Genomic DNA, 20,272 nt, shown 5'->3' on the forward strand with positions numbered 1-20,272 from the left:
ACGGGGATCATGCGGGTGAAACCGCGTGGCGTCAGCTAGAAATAGAGATATGTCACTAGCGCGTCGAAACTGAGGCGGACCAAAAGTGGCAAATTGACTTAATTTCGTATAGTAGCCTTAAAAACAACGACAGTTATTTAAACAAATACTATCTAAATAGTCAAGTTATCTATTCAGGAACTGTAAAAACTGTAAATAAACTAGTAGACACCGCGCGGTTTCACCCGCGTGGTTCCCGTTCCCGTAGGAATACCGGGATAAAATATAGCCTATAGCCTTCCTCGATAAATAGGCTATCTAACCCTGAAAGAATTTTTCAAATCAGACCAGTAGTTCCTGAGATTAGCGCGTTCAATCAAACAAACAAACTCTTCAGCTTTATAATATTAGTATAGATTAAATAATGGGATTAAACACAAAATAGTGCATGTGTGCGCTCAATGTTGTAGCTAAATTCGAATCACGTTTTTCGGTGATTTCGTAGGCATGTAACATATCAGTTGCTAGTGAAATTCCAGGGACTATGAGACTTTTCATGTCAGATTGACAGCCACTGTATAAGGCATGCTCTTTGCATGTCATGCAAGATGGATTCTGCTCTTATGACTTGTAGATAAACATCACTAAAGTCTGGCCGCTCAGAGATTGTTTCTAACGAGGCGATTGTAATTAAATTTGTCCCATTAGCACGACTTTCCTGAAACGCAATTTCTGAGCGGCTGCACTTTAGTGATGTTTTTCTTCTGAGGTGGACCAAAAAACTTTTCCTATTGCTATTTTACTGTATAAAAAAATTTAAATCGATTTATTTTGTTACAATGTTTTTGTATTGTGTGTTATCCGTAATATTGTGTGATTTATATCCCTTAAAGACTCGTTGCATTCATAAAAGATAAGTATGTGACGTTTGAGGGGGGATTATAGCAAATTGATTACATCGTACCTACTATAATGTTGTTTACCTAAATTATTTATTTATTTACTTTAGGTTTATGTGGTACATACAATAAAACATATCTCATATGTATATTCGGTGAATGGATCTAATAAACTAAATTGTTTGTTCGTTCGTTGTTTTAAATACTCGTATAATAAATTGTGTAGATAAAATCTTTCAGCCTTTTAAATAATAATCTTACTTAATAAATTAATGACACAAGGGTCTCTAATAATTACTATTTAATAATGGATACCTTTTAATAATCTTTCAGTAATTTTCAAATTTTACAAAATCCTACGAAAAAGAACCCTATTATGATAATGGTTTACCAGTTCCATCAATTTCTATTTCAGTTTCATATAAGTGTAGAATCACCCAATTCGATAAAATATAATCACATATTAGCAAAGACACCGGTAGAGTCGAAAACATCCAAAAACCTTAAATGTTTTAGCTACATTCCATAGCCAAACGACAGCAATTTAATACCAAAATTCTTGCCCATAAAATCTATAACAGACACACCAACCAAATTGGAATAAACCATCCAACTATAAGCGTAATATAACTCGTAAATGAACACCCAAAACTGTATCAAATTATACACAATACATATAATTGGATTAATTTTATAATTATTTATGAATGTTTTGATAATAATTACAAAAATCGACAAAAAAATCCACTCTTTTTCTGAAATAGCGATTCATATTTTTTTATATAGAAAAGAAAGGTTTGCTTGCAATTTTCAAATTTATTCTCTTCCTACTAATATTATAAAGGCGAAAGTTCGTGTGTAAGTGTGAAAGTGTGTAAGTATGTTTGTTCCTCTTTTACGCTGCGGCTACTGAAGCGATTTGACTGAAATTTGGAATGGAAATAGATTTTACTCTGGGTTAACACATAGGCTACTTTTCATACCGGAAAAATCCACGGTTCCCGCGGGATTTGTGAAAAACTATATTCCACGCAGACGAAGTCGCGGGCGTCCGCTAGTTATGATTTCTTTTAAAGAAGAATATTATACCTTCTTTTCTTCTTTAAAAATATTAAAAAATACACCCGAATTAGCCAAGCCGTTCTCGAGATTTGCGGTTAGCAACACATTTGCGAAACATTTTTATTTATATAGAAGCAAGATTAGCATAGGCGCCAACCAAGTCAGGATGTCTGTAGTGAACGTTAGAAAAATGTCTGTTAAAAATTTTCGGAATGACCGTCACCGGTCGCCGCTAGCTGATTTCCCACGAGAAAGGCCGTAGATATTCAAATTAGTTGAATTGTAGATTGTGCCAGCTGCCTTCGGTGTTGCAAGGTTAACTGTTGTCACTATTAATACGGCAGATGTGTTAGAGCGACGCCTGCAATAGTCAGATGTACTTCATTTTGTGATGAGTGTAAGTTTGTCACCTCCTTACTACCTCAGAAATCAAAATTACAGAACTTTTTTTTTTCTTTACAACTTAACCCTTAACGACAATCTCACCTGATGCTAAGTGATGATGCAATCTAATTTGGAAGCGGGCTAACTTATAAGGAGTAGGATGAAAATCCACACCCGTTTCGGCGTCTATTCATATTAATTTTTTATGAAAAATATCTAAAACTCTCGTGATACGACGTCGGAGCATGCACGACTAGTTTCAAACCTACGGGGCCCTTAGTCACGATCCAAACTTCTAAGTTAAATTCTAGAACAAAGTTTCCTTATACTCTTACAACCTGGGCATCTTTAAGCATGAATAGGCATCTTCTAGGGAAGCGTCTTCCACCATATAGGCCACATCTACACTTACCATCAGGTGATATCGTGGTCCAGGGCAAGATTGTTGTGATTAAAAAAAATAGCATGACAATCTTTTGACCTTCATAAGATGAAGTAAGTCTGGCAATTGCAATCTCTTGGGCCATGTGGTGTTAAATAGAAAGGCTTATTAATAATGTTGACAACATCTCTAATGGAGATTTGTTGCAGTAGCGTTTCTAATAATAACTGTTGGACAATCGAATTAGCTTTAATCCATCTGCCTTTTTAATCCAGTGGATAGCTTATGTGGTTTCAGATTAAGAAGTACAGGTTTCGAGTCCTAAAAACTCTAAATGTGTATATTTTAGTCGAAGTCACCTAGTTCTACAGGTTTTTAAATTATTTATTAGTGAGTTAAAGTTTTACACTTAACGTTTTCTTTTTGAGTAAAAATGCTCTAAGTCGGCCGATCCTAGTCATTATTATTAACATCTAATAGTTATATAAAGAGCCGTGGTAGACCAGTGAATATGACCTCTGCCTTAGATTCGGAGGGCGTAGGTTTGAATCCGGTCCGGGGCATGCATCCCTAACTTTTCATTTATATGCATTTTAAAGGAAAACATGATTAGGAAACCTGCATACCTGAGAATTTTCTACGTCTGTGTGAAGTCTAGTCTGCCAATTCGCATTGGGCCAGTTACTGATCTAACCCTTCTCATTTTGAGAAGAGACTCGTGCTCAACAGTGAGCCGAAAATGGGTTGTTAATGATGAGTATAATTAATGAAATAGTGTAATGTAATGGATGATGTAATGGATGATGTGATGGATGGAAACTCCATATAAGAGGCCTGACTTTGCAGTGGTTCGTAAAGATACGGCAATAATTATGACTTACCTGTTATTTGTTGGATTTTTTTGGCTAAATGAAGTATGAAAATTTATAGCATTGTCTAATGCGGAAAGTTAAGTTACGTTTAGCGAAAATGTACGTGGAATACCCATTTAAAGCAATATTTAAAGCACCGCCACTCTAACAGTGGACGCGCGAGGAATACTCAAGTGGTGGTAAACTTTGACTCACTACATTACGATGCACCGCTCTCACGCAGTTCCTTGAGTAATATGTTATTTTTACTACACATTGTATTTAACATGTCCCTTCATGTTAATGGTACGTAAATGCTTCAGTGGTCTATTACTATTAGTCAGTATGTCCGGCTTGAAGAGAATTCAAATACGGGGTCGGGTAAAATTATTTCAAAAGTGGATGTTAAAGGCAGGCGTCCACAGATCCGCGTCGTACCGCATCAAACGGATTTTGAATAAATTGTTTAGAAAGTCATACAAGTGTGTTCACTTATCCGCATCGTCCGGATCTTATTTTATCTACCGTAAAATTAAAAATCCGTTTGATGCGATGCGTCCGATACGTACGATACGGATATGTGGATAGGATACTATAATTTAGCCTTCTTGAAATAAATGAATTTGCAATTGAATTGAATACATTTTTATTTTTTACTTACCGAATAAGAAGTAGGCGTTGTTAGTAACCTCTCAATTTGTAAGAGTGAGGGAACAGTAAGAACGCCTATCGGTAGAGCTAATCGCAGCATGAGATTAGCCACTGTCAGACATTTTACAAAATTAGATTTTTTTTGTTACGTGCACCAATGCTAAAAAACGCAGCGACACAATCTAGTGTTATTGCATATTATTACAAGCCAAAGAATAATGTACTCGAAAAAAATACGGAAACCTAACTAGTTGGTTGACCCGGCAAACGCCATGCCATAGAAATTTCTTTCATACAAAAATACTAATATCGCTATTAATTTATCTATATTTTACTATTATAAAGCGCGCTAATCTTAGGAATTACTGGTCCGATTTGAAAAATTCTTTCAATGTTAGATAGCCCATTTATCGAGGAAGGCTATATGCTATACATTATCCAGATACTTCTACGGGAACGAGAACTATGCGGGTGAAACCGCGCGGCGTCAGCTTGTGAAATATAAAAACAGAACATTCAAATATTCGCCGCTACGGATGATTGCGAACACAAACACCATGATACGACTTTTTTATATGTATATTAGATATACTCGTAACCTTATACAAAATAATTGCATAATTGCACCAGCTAATTACAACGTTTCGTAACAACGTTCGCTAAGATAGACCAATAAAACAGTACAAGTACTAGACAGTTGAATAATCGCCGGTGTCAATCTAACTGGTTGGCTGGCGCAAGCGGCGCCGACGCCTCAAATGCCAGCGTCGAGACGGGCCATTGCAGTTGCTTATCTTTTATAGTACAAGATCCGGCAGAAGAAATATATACTCTCATCTGTTATTTATTTGGGATAACAAATAAATAATAGAAAATATTCACATCGACACATTGTACACAAAGCATGCCTAATTAAATTGCAGTCTGATAGTATTAAATGTAGTATTTGTATATTTTTTAATTTATTTAATCTCCTTCCCTCATAGAAAATATCTAAAATAATTAAAAAAGTAAAGGTTGCCTGCTTTCACACTGAAACTGTGGGGTTGTTATAGACATAAACAATTGAGTAATGTTATTCAAATGAAAACTTATTTTATGCTTAATTTCACTGTATTTGACTTTGATCTATTTCATTGTTTCCTAGATTCTGTATCAAAAATGTGTCTATTAACTAGACAACCTATTTGCAATGTGTCACTGTGAAAATTATCTATCATTTATTTATTATCACTAATAAAAAAACAGATGAGGGTATATATTTCTAATGCCGGATCTTAGACCATTATAGTAGACTGAGAGGATGTAATAACCAGATATACTTTATTTTATGCGGGCGACGGGGGGAAAGACTGCGCGGGTGTAAAATCGTGAGTGCGGGGAAGTGACGTGCATTAGGCGTAGGTTTTTCATTCATCGCTACACGCCCCCCGGCCCGCGAGGACCATCGAAGTTACCAAGCTATAATTATGAAGTTTGGCTGGGCTATGGATGATAGCAGGTTTCAAAGCTCCAGATCTCGGATTATCCAAATGTAAAACGGATTTTTTTTTTATAGTAGTTTGGAAACAGGATATCATGAGGAATAATGATTCCAGTTACCTAGCTTCGCAGCCCTTTAGCCGCCTTTGAAATTCTCTTTGAAAAATCTTTATTAGTGTTTTTCGAAGGGTTGTCCTAATTTACGCCACTGGTTACTGGGGATATGAGTTGTCATATGCCGAGGAAACTATTTAAATAATTCACTCTATACGGTCGAGGGCCTGGTCCCTAGAAAACAAAAACCTTCCAAAGCCTTCACAGTTCAACTACATAATTGGCTACCGTACCTACGGTAAGAGCATAAACCGACAAAGTTTCAGCTTACCTAAAGCGAGGTTTTTGGCTGGTGGGAGGTTTCAAATGGCTAGCTAAAGACGTACCGCTAAGCGATTTAGCGTTCCGGTACGATGTCGTGTAGCAACTGGAAGGGGTGAGACGGTTGTCAAGGGCTAACTTGTAAAGAAAAAAAGAGGTATGTGTGGCTATCGCAAGCACACCGTATAGCATTTTATTGGCAGTTACACTGGTATTTTGATGTCTAGATTGCGTGTCGACCTAACTAAACAATGGAATTACGAGATTTTGATATGGTATGGCATTATCTGTACTTCTATATTATAAAGAGGAATGATTTGATTGTCTGTGTATTTGTTTGTTTGCATTGAATATGCTCTGAAACTACTAAACCGGTAGGAGTGCGGATTTTCATCCTCCTCCTAACAAGTTAGACCGCTTCTATCTAAGATTGCATCATCACTCATCAGTGGGAGCTTTCAATATTTTCATATTGTTACTATCACGTTGACGTAAACGCAAATTTATATGGAATTGAAACAGTTGTGCAGTAGTGCCACTAGATGGCGCTGTTTCAATTCCTTAGAAATTCGCGTTTACGTTACGTGACAGTAACAGTATCAAACTGCCACTAGGCCCTCAAATGAGATTGTAGTCAAGGGCTAACTTGTAATGTAAAAAAATTTTAAATACAATATTATACGTAATTTGGTGGTTACAAATGGTTCTGGATCTCAGATTCTGGAAAAGTTAGGAGCCTGATATTTGGGTAAATGATATTTCAAAGTGTTAGCTTCGTTATGACTATACAAAATACACAATTTGTAAAACTTTTCTCGATAGTCTATTTTTTTTTAAATACATGTTTTGCTCACATTTTGCTTTCAATCTCAGGAAAAGCAAACTTATTTTCTTAAATTTTTGTTTTATATAGAAAATTAGGTATATGTCTTGAACATGGCCATTTTGTTATTCATTATGTTGTTTAATTAACTAACTTGCAATTAGGTAAAAATGGTTTTGGCGCTCACGTCATAAAATTTGCGTCGCGCGTCGATCGCTCCGTGCTTTTCACTCACGTGAAAGTCATAATTCGGCGTCTCGTTGGCGCTTCGAATTTTATCCATATCGTACCGACGCGCTGCGCGCTCTTATAAATATACCTATATGTATTTCCAGGCAAGAAGAAGCCCTAACCCACTGCCACAACGCGCCGTCGCAGGGTGGCCCTCCGCCAAGACAGCACTCCTTGCTGCTGTGCTGCTTCAAGGACCTCTGCAACCACGAGGACAGCCCTCTGGCCAGGACGAGGAATCTCACCGCCAATGATCTAGGTAAGCTAGCAGTACCAAAAAATGTCTCCGAATTATTTCAACTTTATCACGCACTAGCTGACGCCGTGCGGTTTCACCCGCCCGTTCTCCTTCTCCTATGAATAGGGGGATAATATATAGCCTATAGCCTTCCTCGATAAATGGGCTATCTAACACTGAAAGAATTTTTTAAATCGGACCAGTAGATCCTGAGATTAGCGCGTTCAACCAAGCAAACTCTTCAGTTTTATAATATTAGTATAGATTGAAGTATGGTGAGTCCAAGGTCCATATTCCTTCTCATATAGAGGCAGGCTTGTCTCTGTAGTAGGCAGTTAAAAGAAACTGATAATAATTTTACCGTTAGTTGTCTTGACTGGTGACAGAAGGGCTGGCTCATTCTTTGCGCTAAGGATAACACGGAAATGCAGCCAGTATTCTTGTCACCACGTGGGCATAATTTATAAAGTTATTAAGATATTTGACGGCCTCCGTGGCGCAGTAGTATGCGCGGTGGATTTACAAGACAGAGGTTTTCCTATACGATGTCGTGTAGAAACCGAAAGGGGTGTGGATTTTCTACTAACAAGTTAGCCCGTTTCCATCTTAGATTGCATCATCACTTACCATCACGTAAGATTGTAGTCAAGGGCTAACTTGTAGAGAATAAAAAAAAACACAAGTTTCTCTTTGTATTACGAGTATTGGCAAGTGAACTGAAGATTTTTATTCATTAGAAGATCAGCGCCAAGATTTTATTTACACAGTAGAAACGTGCGTGAATAAAAACGTTCTAAAGGTGCGCTTGCGAATGCATACCTAACCTCTATGTGGACAATTGTTTAAAATATCAATCAAGCACACAGAGGTACGAGTAAGTATACATTTCTTCGAAACGATAATAATGAAATAGCGGAGTCTATTTTACGAGAACTCAATAAAACAGAGCAGTTTCCGCGAACAAAGATATTATTCTGCGGCCGCTTATCTAATGTAAACAGTGACTCAGGACGTGCCAGTACTTGCTAACTCTTTGGAATAGTTTACACGTTTGCGATTTTTTGTTGCGAAACATTTTGTCTTATGCTTGCAACATAATACGAAATAACTGCACTTCGGTTAAGGACATCTCAAACATTATTACCCCTTATTGACGATTCATCAGTGCCTGAAGACGAACGTCTTCGAACAGTGCGTGTTGCAACTTACGGATCTGAGACTTGGTAGCTAATTATGGGGCACTCATAAAGAATCAGGCGATGGCGCGAGCTATGCTTGGAGTTTTTCTACATGATCGAATCAGAAATGAGGATATCGGAAGAAGAACCAAGTTCGTTCGTTCGTCTTCAGGCTCGTTCAAATCCTAAAGGATCCTACAACAACAGACCTAATCACCTGCATTTTGACAGACAGATGTCGTTAACGATTTGGTGTCGACAGTAACGTCGCAAGTGTCGCGACACACTACATCTGAATATTACATGATACTGCTTTGACTATACCTTAGGAATTGATTAATTCTTGTGCAATAAATATGTTTACATTCCTATCAGTAATGTACTTCATATCATAATAATTTATATCATAGAGTCGAGGAGGCAACTAAATTATGACAGTTTCCTATATTGTTACGCAAAACAGCGCAAAACACACATGTCACATCATCATCATGGTATCAGCCGATGGATAGGCCATTTGTAGGGACTTCCAAACATCACGATACTGAGCCGCCTGCATCCAGCGAATCCCTGCGACTCGCTTGATGTCGTCAGTCCACCTGGTGGGGGGTCGACCAACACTGCGCTTACTAGTGCGGGGTCGCCATTCCAGCACTTTGGGACCCCAACGTCCATCAGCTCTTCAAACTATGTGCCCCGCCCATTGGCCCTTCAGCTTTGCGACTCATTGAGCTATGTCGGTGACTTTGGTTCTTCTGCGGATCTCCTCATTTCTGATATGATCACGCAGAGATACTCCTAACATAGCTCGTTCCGTCGCCCGCTGTATGACTCATATTGCTTGATGTTAAATATTTTATTTTATCTGTATTATTTACTCGTATACTAATATTATAAAGAATTAAATTTTGTGGTGTTGTAGGCGGTAGGTTTTGAAAATTGTTGTGCCTCTAGAAAGCCACGTTTGTGAGTGTCATAGGCTATATTTTATCCCCATATTGTCGCAGGAAACTGACATCAACGCAAAGCTCAACTAGTAGGTATTTCGTTTTCGCTGACCAAGGCCTAAGTGGGTAATTCCCTCAACTTTAGTGTAGCTCAACTTTAGCAAATCATCTGCGCTCGCCCATCCTGGTGCGAATACAAATCACAGTCAGAACCGATCTGCTCTCCCAAAAACCCCTTACGCACGTCACTACCATACCGTCTTAAAAGTCACCCTTAATGGATAATTTCGTCGACCCACGTTCTTATAGCCTTGAATTGTATAAATGAAATATGGAATGAAATGAATGGAAAGCATAATAAATACTATCCTAAGACTAGGACAACATTGTTAAACCTTACCTTCTGCCTATAGTAACCAAACAATCAGAAAAATACCCTTCTCATCGGACCCACCGTACATACATTGTACAATGAGTACATGCCTTATAGAACCTACATATTCGGGTTATTATTCTCAGAAAACCGTCCAGTTAATATAATATTAATAATAATAAAATGAGCATACGCAGAAGCAACCCCACATCATGTGGGCCGATAGGACGGTAGCCGGAACTCGCAGCCATAATCGCTCGATATCGAATGACCAAATAAATATTATATGACAATGCTGTATGAAGTGATATTGTGCTACCGGGAATCCGTCAGCATTGCTTAAACAGCTCGTATCTCATTAGAGGTCATTTTATGAAAGCAAAAATTTTGCCAGCCTTTGCTTCTAAGATAAGTTAATACGGTAGGCAATTATGAATTTGACTGTGGTGGTTTTATAAGGTAGTAGGTCTCAAGGGTTCATATTGTCAGTTGTCAGGTACAAGTATAATGTCATCATCATCATATTAGTCGATGGACATCGATTGTAGGAAATAGGAAAAATGTATGGGAATGACATTTGATATCGACAGAGGTCACGTGATCAAGATCTGTCATTGCCATATATTTTTTTAGTCCGGAGATTCTTAACACCCCTTAAGCAAGTATAATGCAATTTTTTGATATTTTCTACGGGATATCAGAGGAACCTTCCAAAACCACCACCACGGCCTAAACTCCGTAATTGTCTACCTTATTCATCTATGATAGAAGCGTGGACTGACAAATTTTCAGCCTTTATAAAATGGAATTTCAATTAGAAATAAGAAAGATAGAACGAAAATACATTTATTGAAAATTTTAGTGTTACAAATAATCCTATACTAGAGACAGCATATCTGTGTGTAACCTTAGAGACAGATATTGTCGTTAGTTAATAGAAAGAAATTTAATTGATAAAGTAAGCATGTAACATATACCATATACATACTCGTACATATATTATGTATACACACCGGATGTATATATTACGATAAAACGATATTAAATATATTTATACAACAACGGCTATCAATACAATAAATGTAACTATGCAAGTGAATATCTAATCGTTAAAATGTCTTTGTTTTTGTTTCTATCGAAACAAGATAACTGCATAATTTACATACCTACCTCTTGTTCCTTTGCCTTGTTACTCACCTAGATAATAATTAAAAGAAATTATGAAGGTACTCGTAACATTAATTAATAAAATAAATAATAAAATTTGCAGACATCATCTCTAATTAGCGCGATATGGAGTAGATATATTTCTTCCCAGATTTCCCGTATTTCCCGATTTTACGCAGTCGGACATTTTGATTTCTTAATTGACTTGATTTTTCTACTCCTTTTCACAGAGAGCAGCGTGGCGAGCGAGCGCGGGGCGTCCTACAACGGCGAGGTGTGGTTCAAGGCGGCGACTATCGCCGTGCCGGTGTGCGGCGCGCTCATCCTCTTCATCCTCGTCGCCGTCGCCGTGCGCCTGCTGCGCGCCGACGCACTGCTGCAGGCAGACAGGAAACTGAGGTCAGTACCGACACAATTCATAGAGCAGCATACAAGTGAGCGTCCTACAACGGTGAGGTGTGGTTCAAGGCGGCGACTATCGCCGTGCCGGTGCGCGGCGCAATTCTCTTCATCCTCGTCGCCGTCACCGTGCGCCTGCTGCAGGCCGACAAGAAACTGAAGTCAATACCGACACCGTTCATAGAGCATCGTACGAGCGAACGCAAAGTGAGATATTCGAGCAATTATCTAGCCGACAGGAGACTGAGATCAATAGCGACTCAGTTCATATAGGCCTACCGCACACTCGACGAGTGACATGGGAAGCAGCGAGGAAGGGAGACAAAGGCGTAATGAGGCATCGCAAACCGTTATGCCGCTTGTCATGCCTTCGGTCTCGTCCCGTCGGTTTTTGAGCGCAAGTCATAGGACATGTGTGGAGCGTCGCGATTAATTGCGTCAGTAGGGCAATATATGGCCAAATAAGGCAACATCGTAACAGCGCAAGGAGCATAGTGTGATGGAGCCAGCAGAGAGCAGTGTGAGTTCTACAACAGCATTGTGTGGTGTGGTGCGACTATAGCCGTGTCGACAGGAAACTGAAGTCGCTTGTATACATATATTCGTTGGTCTTTTGTAGGAACTTCCAAACACCACGGTCCCAGGCTGCTAGTAACCAATGGCTGCCTTTAAGCCGTCAGTCCTTAGGCACTCTACCTAAAGGTTTTTAAAGGCTAACTGACCTTCTATACAAAAATAATTGCTTGATTGATTCTAAAAATTGCATTTCTTTATTCCAGGGGTGGCTACATGATCCCGCCTCAGCACAACACCGATGACGTCAAAAAAGTGTGGGTGGGCAACTCCTCTGCCCCCCTCCTCATGACGTCAGGGGGATGCCTCGTCGCCGTAGAACGCGCCCAGCTGGTCGACATACCCCCCTGCCAACAGCTCTGTGATATCCAACGATAGGCCATACAACGAGCGAGCAATCTCTTTCGCCCACTGTACCGTGAAATGACGGCGTGTAGTATAGGAGTGTGGTATTAATGTGAGGCTACGTTTGAACATTGTATTTGAATGAAAATTGTTATAGCACCCCTCTCAAACTGTTTCAAAATGATGAAAAATTAGTAACTTATTATACTTAAAATGTCATTAATTTATAGTACCTAAAAAAATTTCATTTGATTAAAAAATCTTATAGCATCCCTCTTCACCCAACTTTTACAACTAAAATGCTAAAAATAACAGTAAAAAAATATACATCAAACACTTTGCTGGTTAAGTCTCAAGGGAAACATACGAATAGGTAGATAACTTTTATAAACGATATAATATTTTAAAGAAAAATGTGGTAGTATATTAACAATATAAACGCGATTAAAGTAATCATTTTGGTCTCCGTTGACCTGCAGATTATGTCGATTTTTATCGTTAATTGTTTGTCGTCTATCACGATCATCGTCGAATAATCGCGTAATAAAACTATCTTGATAAGATTATAAAGCGAAAACATTCGCTGTTCGACTGAAAGTTACATAAAGTGACACATTATTTAAGGATTGTATTAAATTAGGACCATTTGAAGAATCTTTTTTTGTAAAATTGATCTCATCGCCAGCCCGTCATTCCACGGTACGGTGGGCGCGCATACCAAATCTACCACAATGTATATTTAACTGTATTTTTATAAGCGCTTCGTGTTCCTTTATTTTGTAAATGTAATCTATTTTGACTTGTCTATGACATCAGTAGTCCTATGCGTCATCTACGTATCTCGTGTAGAGAAAAATGCAACGGCGACCAATAGCGGCAGAGTTGAAATATCGCTCTCTCTATCGTTCCAAAGCAACTGAAGAGGGAGCGATCTGGTAGTACCGCTATTGGCTGACATTTGTCTTTCTAGCGTCTTGAGAAATGTTATGGTACGTATCTCAGGCGTACTAGTCCGAGATCCAACATAAGGAATATAAACCCTCATCTGTTACTTATTTGGGGTAAGAAATAAATGATATAATATTCGCATTGACACATTGCAAATAGGTTGCTTGGTAAAATAAATTGATTAAATTTACTTAATCTACTTCCGTCTTAATAAATGAATTGTACACTAAGTAAAAGAATATAGGTAATTTGAGATTTGAATACGTACCTAAATGTAGACTGCTTTTACACTGCAACTGTGGGGTTGCCAGTTACAAACAGTTGTTATTTATACCCTCATCAGTTATTAAGTCGTCAAATGAAAGCTCATTTTATGCCTTATTTTATCTGTATTAGGTTGCCTTTGATCTAGTTTACTATGTCCTAGATTTTGTCTGAAAAATGTGTCTGCAATTTAACTAGGCAACCTATTGACAATGTATCACTGAATATTATCTATCATTTATTTCTTGTCACTTATAAATAACAGATGAGAGTATATGTTTCTAATGCCGGATCTTAGAAGACCATACGGCAACGAACTCGAGAAGAGATAAAGATAAATATCGACTAATAACAGCGCATTTGAATATATCACTCTGTATCATTGCGCTTTTTGATTCTGCTATTGGTCAATGTCGATATAATGTTGTGGCATCTACAGGGCATTTTATCTCTATGACATTAAATTAATCTTTATTTTCTATCGACAAACTTCACAATTAAGTTATGCAGACATCACAATTGTTTTAATTATAATGTTGTAGAGATTCAAAGCCCAAATTTATTTTTATGGAATTTGTAACACTTTAAGTTACCAAATCGTTCAGAGAATACACATTATCACATTACATTCATTTTTCTTGCAGTCAAAATTGTAAGTGACTCTTAGACTATAACATTAATTGTTTTAGACATCTAAATGTAAAAAAAAAACACAAACAAAACGTAATATGTTTTTAAAATGAGTTTTAAAATTAATGAAAAAGAAAACAAAATGCAATGTGAAATGTGAATAAATAAAATAGTATTTTTTTAGACTAATCTGGTAAAATAAATCTAGAAAAATATAGTCATCGTGATGATGATGACTATATTTTTTGATACATGAAAAAAATATATTTTATTAAATTTATTAACGATTTGTTTTTTAAACTATTCGACATTTTAAAAAGCCAGATTATTTTAAAAATTTTATTATAAATATTATCTGACTAAAGCTTTTGTTTCTAAGGCAAACAAATGTAGACTTTAAACCTTGTAACTAAGTACCAATTTACCTTGCTTAGTGCATTGTGATATTTCTTACTGGGGATTGTTGCGCAACACATTTGCACACCTTCTTATTTTACCCTATTATGTACAAGCCGACGCGGTTTCATCCGCGTAGTATCCATTCCCGTGAAAATACGGGGACAAAATAGTGCCTATAACACTCACAAATAACGTGGCTTTCTAGTGGTAAAAGAATTAAAAAAATTGGTTTCAGTTCCAGAGATTACCCCCTACAAAACCACAATATTTAGGTACCACTTTATAATATTTGTATAGAAGATTGAGCACAATGTGATTACAATCGCCTTCAAAATCGATTGTCGTTGTGCAATAACCCTCTAATATGACAATTTATATATTACTTTGCATTTAAAAATATTTATGTTTATTATTACTTTCCTTTATATAGGTACGACTTTTATGTGCAAATATAGGTGACTGAAAATAATTTCTATTTTGCACGTACATTAACAAAAATTATATTATGAATGTAATTTTACTAAAACAATAACAACACATATCTATTTATAATAATATTTCAAACAATCATAAACGTAAGTCATAATTTTCTCATTTTTAGTAAAATAAACTTACTTTAAAAATCATGATGGCTGGATGGAAAGCTTGTAATTGTTATTGACTTATTGATTAATTATTACAATAAATGATCATAAATTAAGGGAAATTTATTATTAATTTAATCTACGTTAATACATTAAAGTATTATGAGAGACAAAAATGACTTGCGTGTTATGACAATGTTGTGCCTCAAACTGAAGTCAGTAATATAAAACTAATTAATCTACATTCACAGTACACTTGTGAATCTACTTCTATTTTGAGTAAAGTGTACAGAAAGTGCTTTTTTAAAGCAAGAGAAACGTTTTATGGTATAGTCTATTACTTCGGGGAAGTCCATTTGAAGACGTCCTAAGTTCAATTCCCAGTTCGAGTCGGCTAGTTTAGAAATTGATATTTTGTAATAGTACGAGATCCGGCATAAATAATATATACCCTCATCTGTTATTTATTTGGGATAAGAAACAAATTGTAGAAAATATTCACATTGACACATTCCAAATAGTAAAATTGCGCCCTGTGAGTATTAAATGATTTTTTTTATTAAATTTATTTAAACTACTTCCCTCTTTGCTTAATTATTAAAAATTGAACACATTGACAACGTAAATGTTGCCTGCTTTCACACTGCAACTGTAAGGTTGCCAGACATAAAGGGTTAATTAATGTTATATAAATACCCTCGACAGTTATTTAGTCGTCTAATATGTAAAATAAAAGCTTATGTTTTGCTTAATTTAAATGTATTATAAATTGCCTTTGATCTGGTTCATGGTTTCCTAGATTTTGTACGAAAAATGTGTTTGGCCGCAATTTAACAAGGCAATGTGTCACTGAAAATATTATCTATCATTTATTTCTTATTACTAATAAATAACAGATGAGGGTATATATTTCAAATGCCGGATCTTAGACTATAGCCTGACGACTTGATAGTAGAGACGTGAGAGCGATCGTTTTACTATACAAATGCCGCGTAGAAACCGTCACATATATGGGAAGAATCAACTGTATCTGTTCTTTACTTGTAACTAAGCGCACTTCCATCTTACATAGGTATTCATAAACGTTGTGGGGGCGCCCCCAAGAAATCGTTCACCCGCTGAGTGTCGAATGACTAAGCCTTTGGGAATTCGACACTCAGCGGGTGAATCTCCTGGGGGTGCCCCTACAACGTCTATGAATTCTGCTGTTAGACTACATCGTCACTTACCATCAGGTGAGATCACAATCAAGGGCTAACTTGTAATGAACAAAAAAGGTATCTTGTATAACTTGTCTATTGACGAAAATACAAATAGAAATATTTTTGTACCATCTTTAATGAATGAAATATAATGTATAAATAACCTTTGTAAATACATAGATATAAGTATTATAAAGGAATCACCAGTTATGATATTTTGCGTAAATAAATTATTAAACTTAGCGTTTATGAGAATATATTCAAGGGAGTTAGCTTTTTCTACCAAATCTCATACAAAAGCTAACATTAGCGATTTACGCAAAATCTTATAATTGATGTTAAATGCGTCGATTTCTGATATAGTACAAGAGATGATTCGAAGTAAAATTACCAATTTGTTGTATTGTAATAATACTCGTATATTTTTGACAGTTGTCTCTTGGTCTAAAAGTAAAATCTATTGATAGAGGGAGCCTAGTCTTTTGTTTGTATCTGAATTTTTTATCTTTTCACTCGCAATAGATTTTATTTGTGGTCGAATAGATCGAACAATTTTGGAAAAAAAATCTTTACATATCTAAAATTACAAAAGGACAATACATTTAAATTAGAATTAGGTACATTGCAATGTATTCATTACAATTATAACATTGCTGTAATATGTTGTGGTTAGTGCCTACTGTGATTGAATACTGTGTGCACGCCTCCTAACTTCATTTTATTGGTAGGGTTTTAGTTAATTAAATTCTTAGTTAGTAACTTTACGAACTGCTTCAAATCGTCCTATTCCTGGAAGATGGCTTCCATGGTTCTTCTTCATATAATATAAGAGAAAATCTGGAACTTAGACCCACTACGCACTTCCAATGCGGGTTAGTGGGTGTAATATTTTTTTCTATTATTCGACCACTTTTCAGATATTGACATACAATAAGCTTCCGTTAAGGTGCCTTACCTTTTTATATAAGTTTTATATAATATAATATAATTATAATATAAGTGTTTTATTGTATAGGTGCAAGTGAAGTAAATACTCCATAATGTTAAATAAATAATAATGAAGTAATTAATGGTTATATCTGCGACTTTATGTAAATATGTATGATGTATAAAGCATAAGTGAATAAAATGAAATTATTTTATAAAAAAGGCCTTTTTTGTCACCTTCATAGAACTTATAAATTAATCAATTAGTAATATTTTTGACTGTGAAAACACCATGAAACAATCAATAAGAATACGAGATTTAAAAATTTTAAATGAAATTTTATGGGAAAAGATGTTTTTAAAATATCTTAACTTTAAAAATAAATGTAAATTCTCTGAAACAAATACCCAACTTCAGTTTCTGAAAAAGATCTGTTTTACATTTCAGTCTTCTTTAATTTTTTACAGTCAATTATTAAATTGATTGTTGAAGTGATCACTAATAAGTTAATTTTCCGTGAGTAGTTAGCTACATTTTGACGGCCTCCGTGGTGCAGTGGTATGCGCGGTGGATTTACAAAACGGAGGTCCTGTGTTCAATCCCCGGCTGGGCAGATTAAGATTTTCTTAATTGGTCCAGGTCTGGCTGGTGGGAGGCTTCGGCCGTGGCTAGTTACCACCCTACCGGTAAAGACGTACCGCCAAGCGATTTAGCGTTCCGGTACGATCCCGTGTAGAAACCGATAGGGGTATGGATTTTTATCCTCCATCTAACAAGTTAGCCCGCTTCCATCTAAGACTACATCATCACATCAGGTGAGATTGTAATCAAGGGCTAACTTGTATAGAATAAAAAAAATACATCTTGATAAGACGCTCAACTTTTACATTTACGAAAATTCTTGATTATGGTAGCTAACGGCCAGTTTCTTCATCGCAAGTAACAGTCAAAGTAACGTCATAAATCAAAAGTGACGGTCTTATTAACTGAAAAATAAAGTCTTCTTTACTACTTTTATTTTTACTTTAGCTTTACATGAAGAAACTGGCTGTAACAGGGTTACTAATTGATTAAAATTTCTGAGCGTAGGAAATAAACAACATACCTACCAAGCAATTTGCGGTTTAAAAGCGTGTTGTTTGGAAGTCCTTAAAAGAGGCCTATGTTCACCCGTGGACGTCCATCGACTGATGACGATGACCATGAAAATAGTTTATGAAAAAAAAAAAAGTTTATGGAATAATATGGCCACCTGATGTTAACACTATATTAACATTATAAAGTACCTATAGGTACCTATAAAGTACCTATAGGTACCTATAAAGTACCTATAGGTACTTTATAGGTACCTATAAAGGACATATAGGTATCTATAAAGTACCTATAGGTACTTATAAAGTACCTATAGGTACCTATAAAGTACCTATAGGTACCTATAAAGTACCTATAGGTACCTATAAAGTACCTATAGGTACTTATAAAGTATCTATAAAGTACCTATAGGTACCTATAAATACCTATAAAGAACCTATAGGTACCTAAAAAAGTACTTATTATGTAGTTTCATTTAAATGCATGCAATCAAAACAAATTCAAGGAAGCGTTTCGACATACTTACCAACTTAACATTTAAAATGTCTTATCAGACAACATCTTATCAGCACATCTTGAGTTCTTAATAATATAATTATGAATAAATTATATTTTATGTATTTATTAATTAATAAACAATAATACAACAAACGCTACTGGCTTTATTTATTGACGGATTTTTAACCAAACTAGGTATTACATTTATCAACCTATATACTCTGTACCAGTGGCGTGCTTAAGGTTGTCGATCAAAGTATGCACTAGTAATAAAATTAAGTAAACTGGAAAAATCTGTATTTAACAAGCACTAACGACAACTCTTAGGGTATCCAGTACTTTAATGAATGTATGAAATGCACGCCATTGTTCTGTACCAATAGGTATAGTATAGGTATATTTATACAACAGGCTATACCTATTATTGCCACAGAGCAGGAAGATATCGTCGTCATCAACCCATATTCGGCTCACTGCTGAGCTCGAGTCTCCTCTCAGAATGAGAGGGATTAGGCCAATAGTCCACCACGCTGGCCCAATGCGGATTGGCAGACTTCACACACGCAGAGAATTAAGATAATTCTCTGTTATGCAGGTTTCCTCACGATGTTTTCCTTCACCGATTGAGACACGTGATATTTAATTTCTTAAAATGCACACAACTGAAAAGTTGGAGGTGCATGCCCCGGACCGGATTCGAACCCACACCCTCCGGAATCGGAGGCAGAGGTCCTATCCACTTGGCTATCGCGGCTCGGCTAGGAAGATATACCTTATGTGTATTTATGACCTTATATGATGATAATTAAAAAATTACTAGAGACATAATTTATAAAATACAAGTTTCCCAAAGAGCCATGGAAAGAAGCATGTTAGGCCTAAAAATTAAGTATAAAATTCAAAACTAATTAATAAGAAAAAGGACAAAAATCATAGACGCGGCAAAACTGGCATGTCTCCTAAAATGGCGTTGGGCTGGACACATATCAAGAACATCAGACGGGCGATGGACAGAAAAGGTACTGCACTGGTACCCACGCGAAGAGAGCCGGTCGAGAGGCCGGCCGCGATGACGCTGGCGTGACGCAGTGTTACCAACTCTCCAAAATATTTATCCCTAAAGTTGGTGTCAAAAACCCCTAAAATCGCCTTAATTATTGAGTTGTCCCCCTAAAAAATATATATTCATAATAATTTAGAAATAATATGCTGTCTTATGTTTCAAAAGTCTATATTTAATACAGACAAAATACTACGATGATTTCAAAAAATCTAAATCTTCAGATAAAGATATCTGAAGATTCAGATTTTTTGAAATCATACATGTTGACAATTAATAAATTTACCATTTTTTTTAATTTGATGAAAATTGCTTCCAATTACCTCAG

At 36.2% G+C, this 20,272-nt stretch overlaps 1 protein-coding gene across 1 annotated transcript in view; it reads left to right on the plus strand.

Moving 5' to 3' along the window:
* LOC112048764 (BMP and activin membrane-bound inhibitor homolog) overlaps nucleotides 1-17,515 on the plus strand; it is a 103,928-nt gene extending 86,413 nt beyond the window's left edge. Inside the window, exons 3-5 of the mRNA XM_024086405.2 lie at nucleotides 7,224-7,378; nucleotides 11,253-11,421; nucleotides 12,201-17,515. Coding sequence (XP_023942173.1) covers nucleotides 7,224-7,378; nucleotides 11,253-11,421; nucleotides 12,201-12,372 — 496 coding nt within the window. The 3' untranslated portion in view covers nucleotides 12,373-17,515. The remainder of the gene's footprint in view (nucleotides 1-7,223; nucleotides 7,379-11,252; nucleotides 11,422-12,200) is intronic.
* The last annotated feature ends 2,757 nt before the right edge of the window (nucleotides 17,516-20,272 follow it).

The sequence above is a fragment of the Bicyclus anynana genome, chromosome 14 (genome assembly GCF_947172395.1).
Source record: "Bicyclus anynana chromosome 14, ilBicAnyn1.1, whole genome shotgun sequence".
Lineage (NCBI taxonomy): Eukaryota > Metazoa > Arthropoda > Insecta > Lepidoptera > Nymphalidae > Bicyclus > Bicyclus anynana.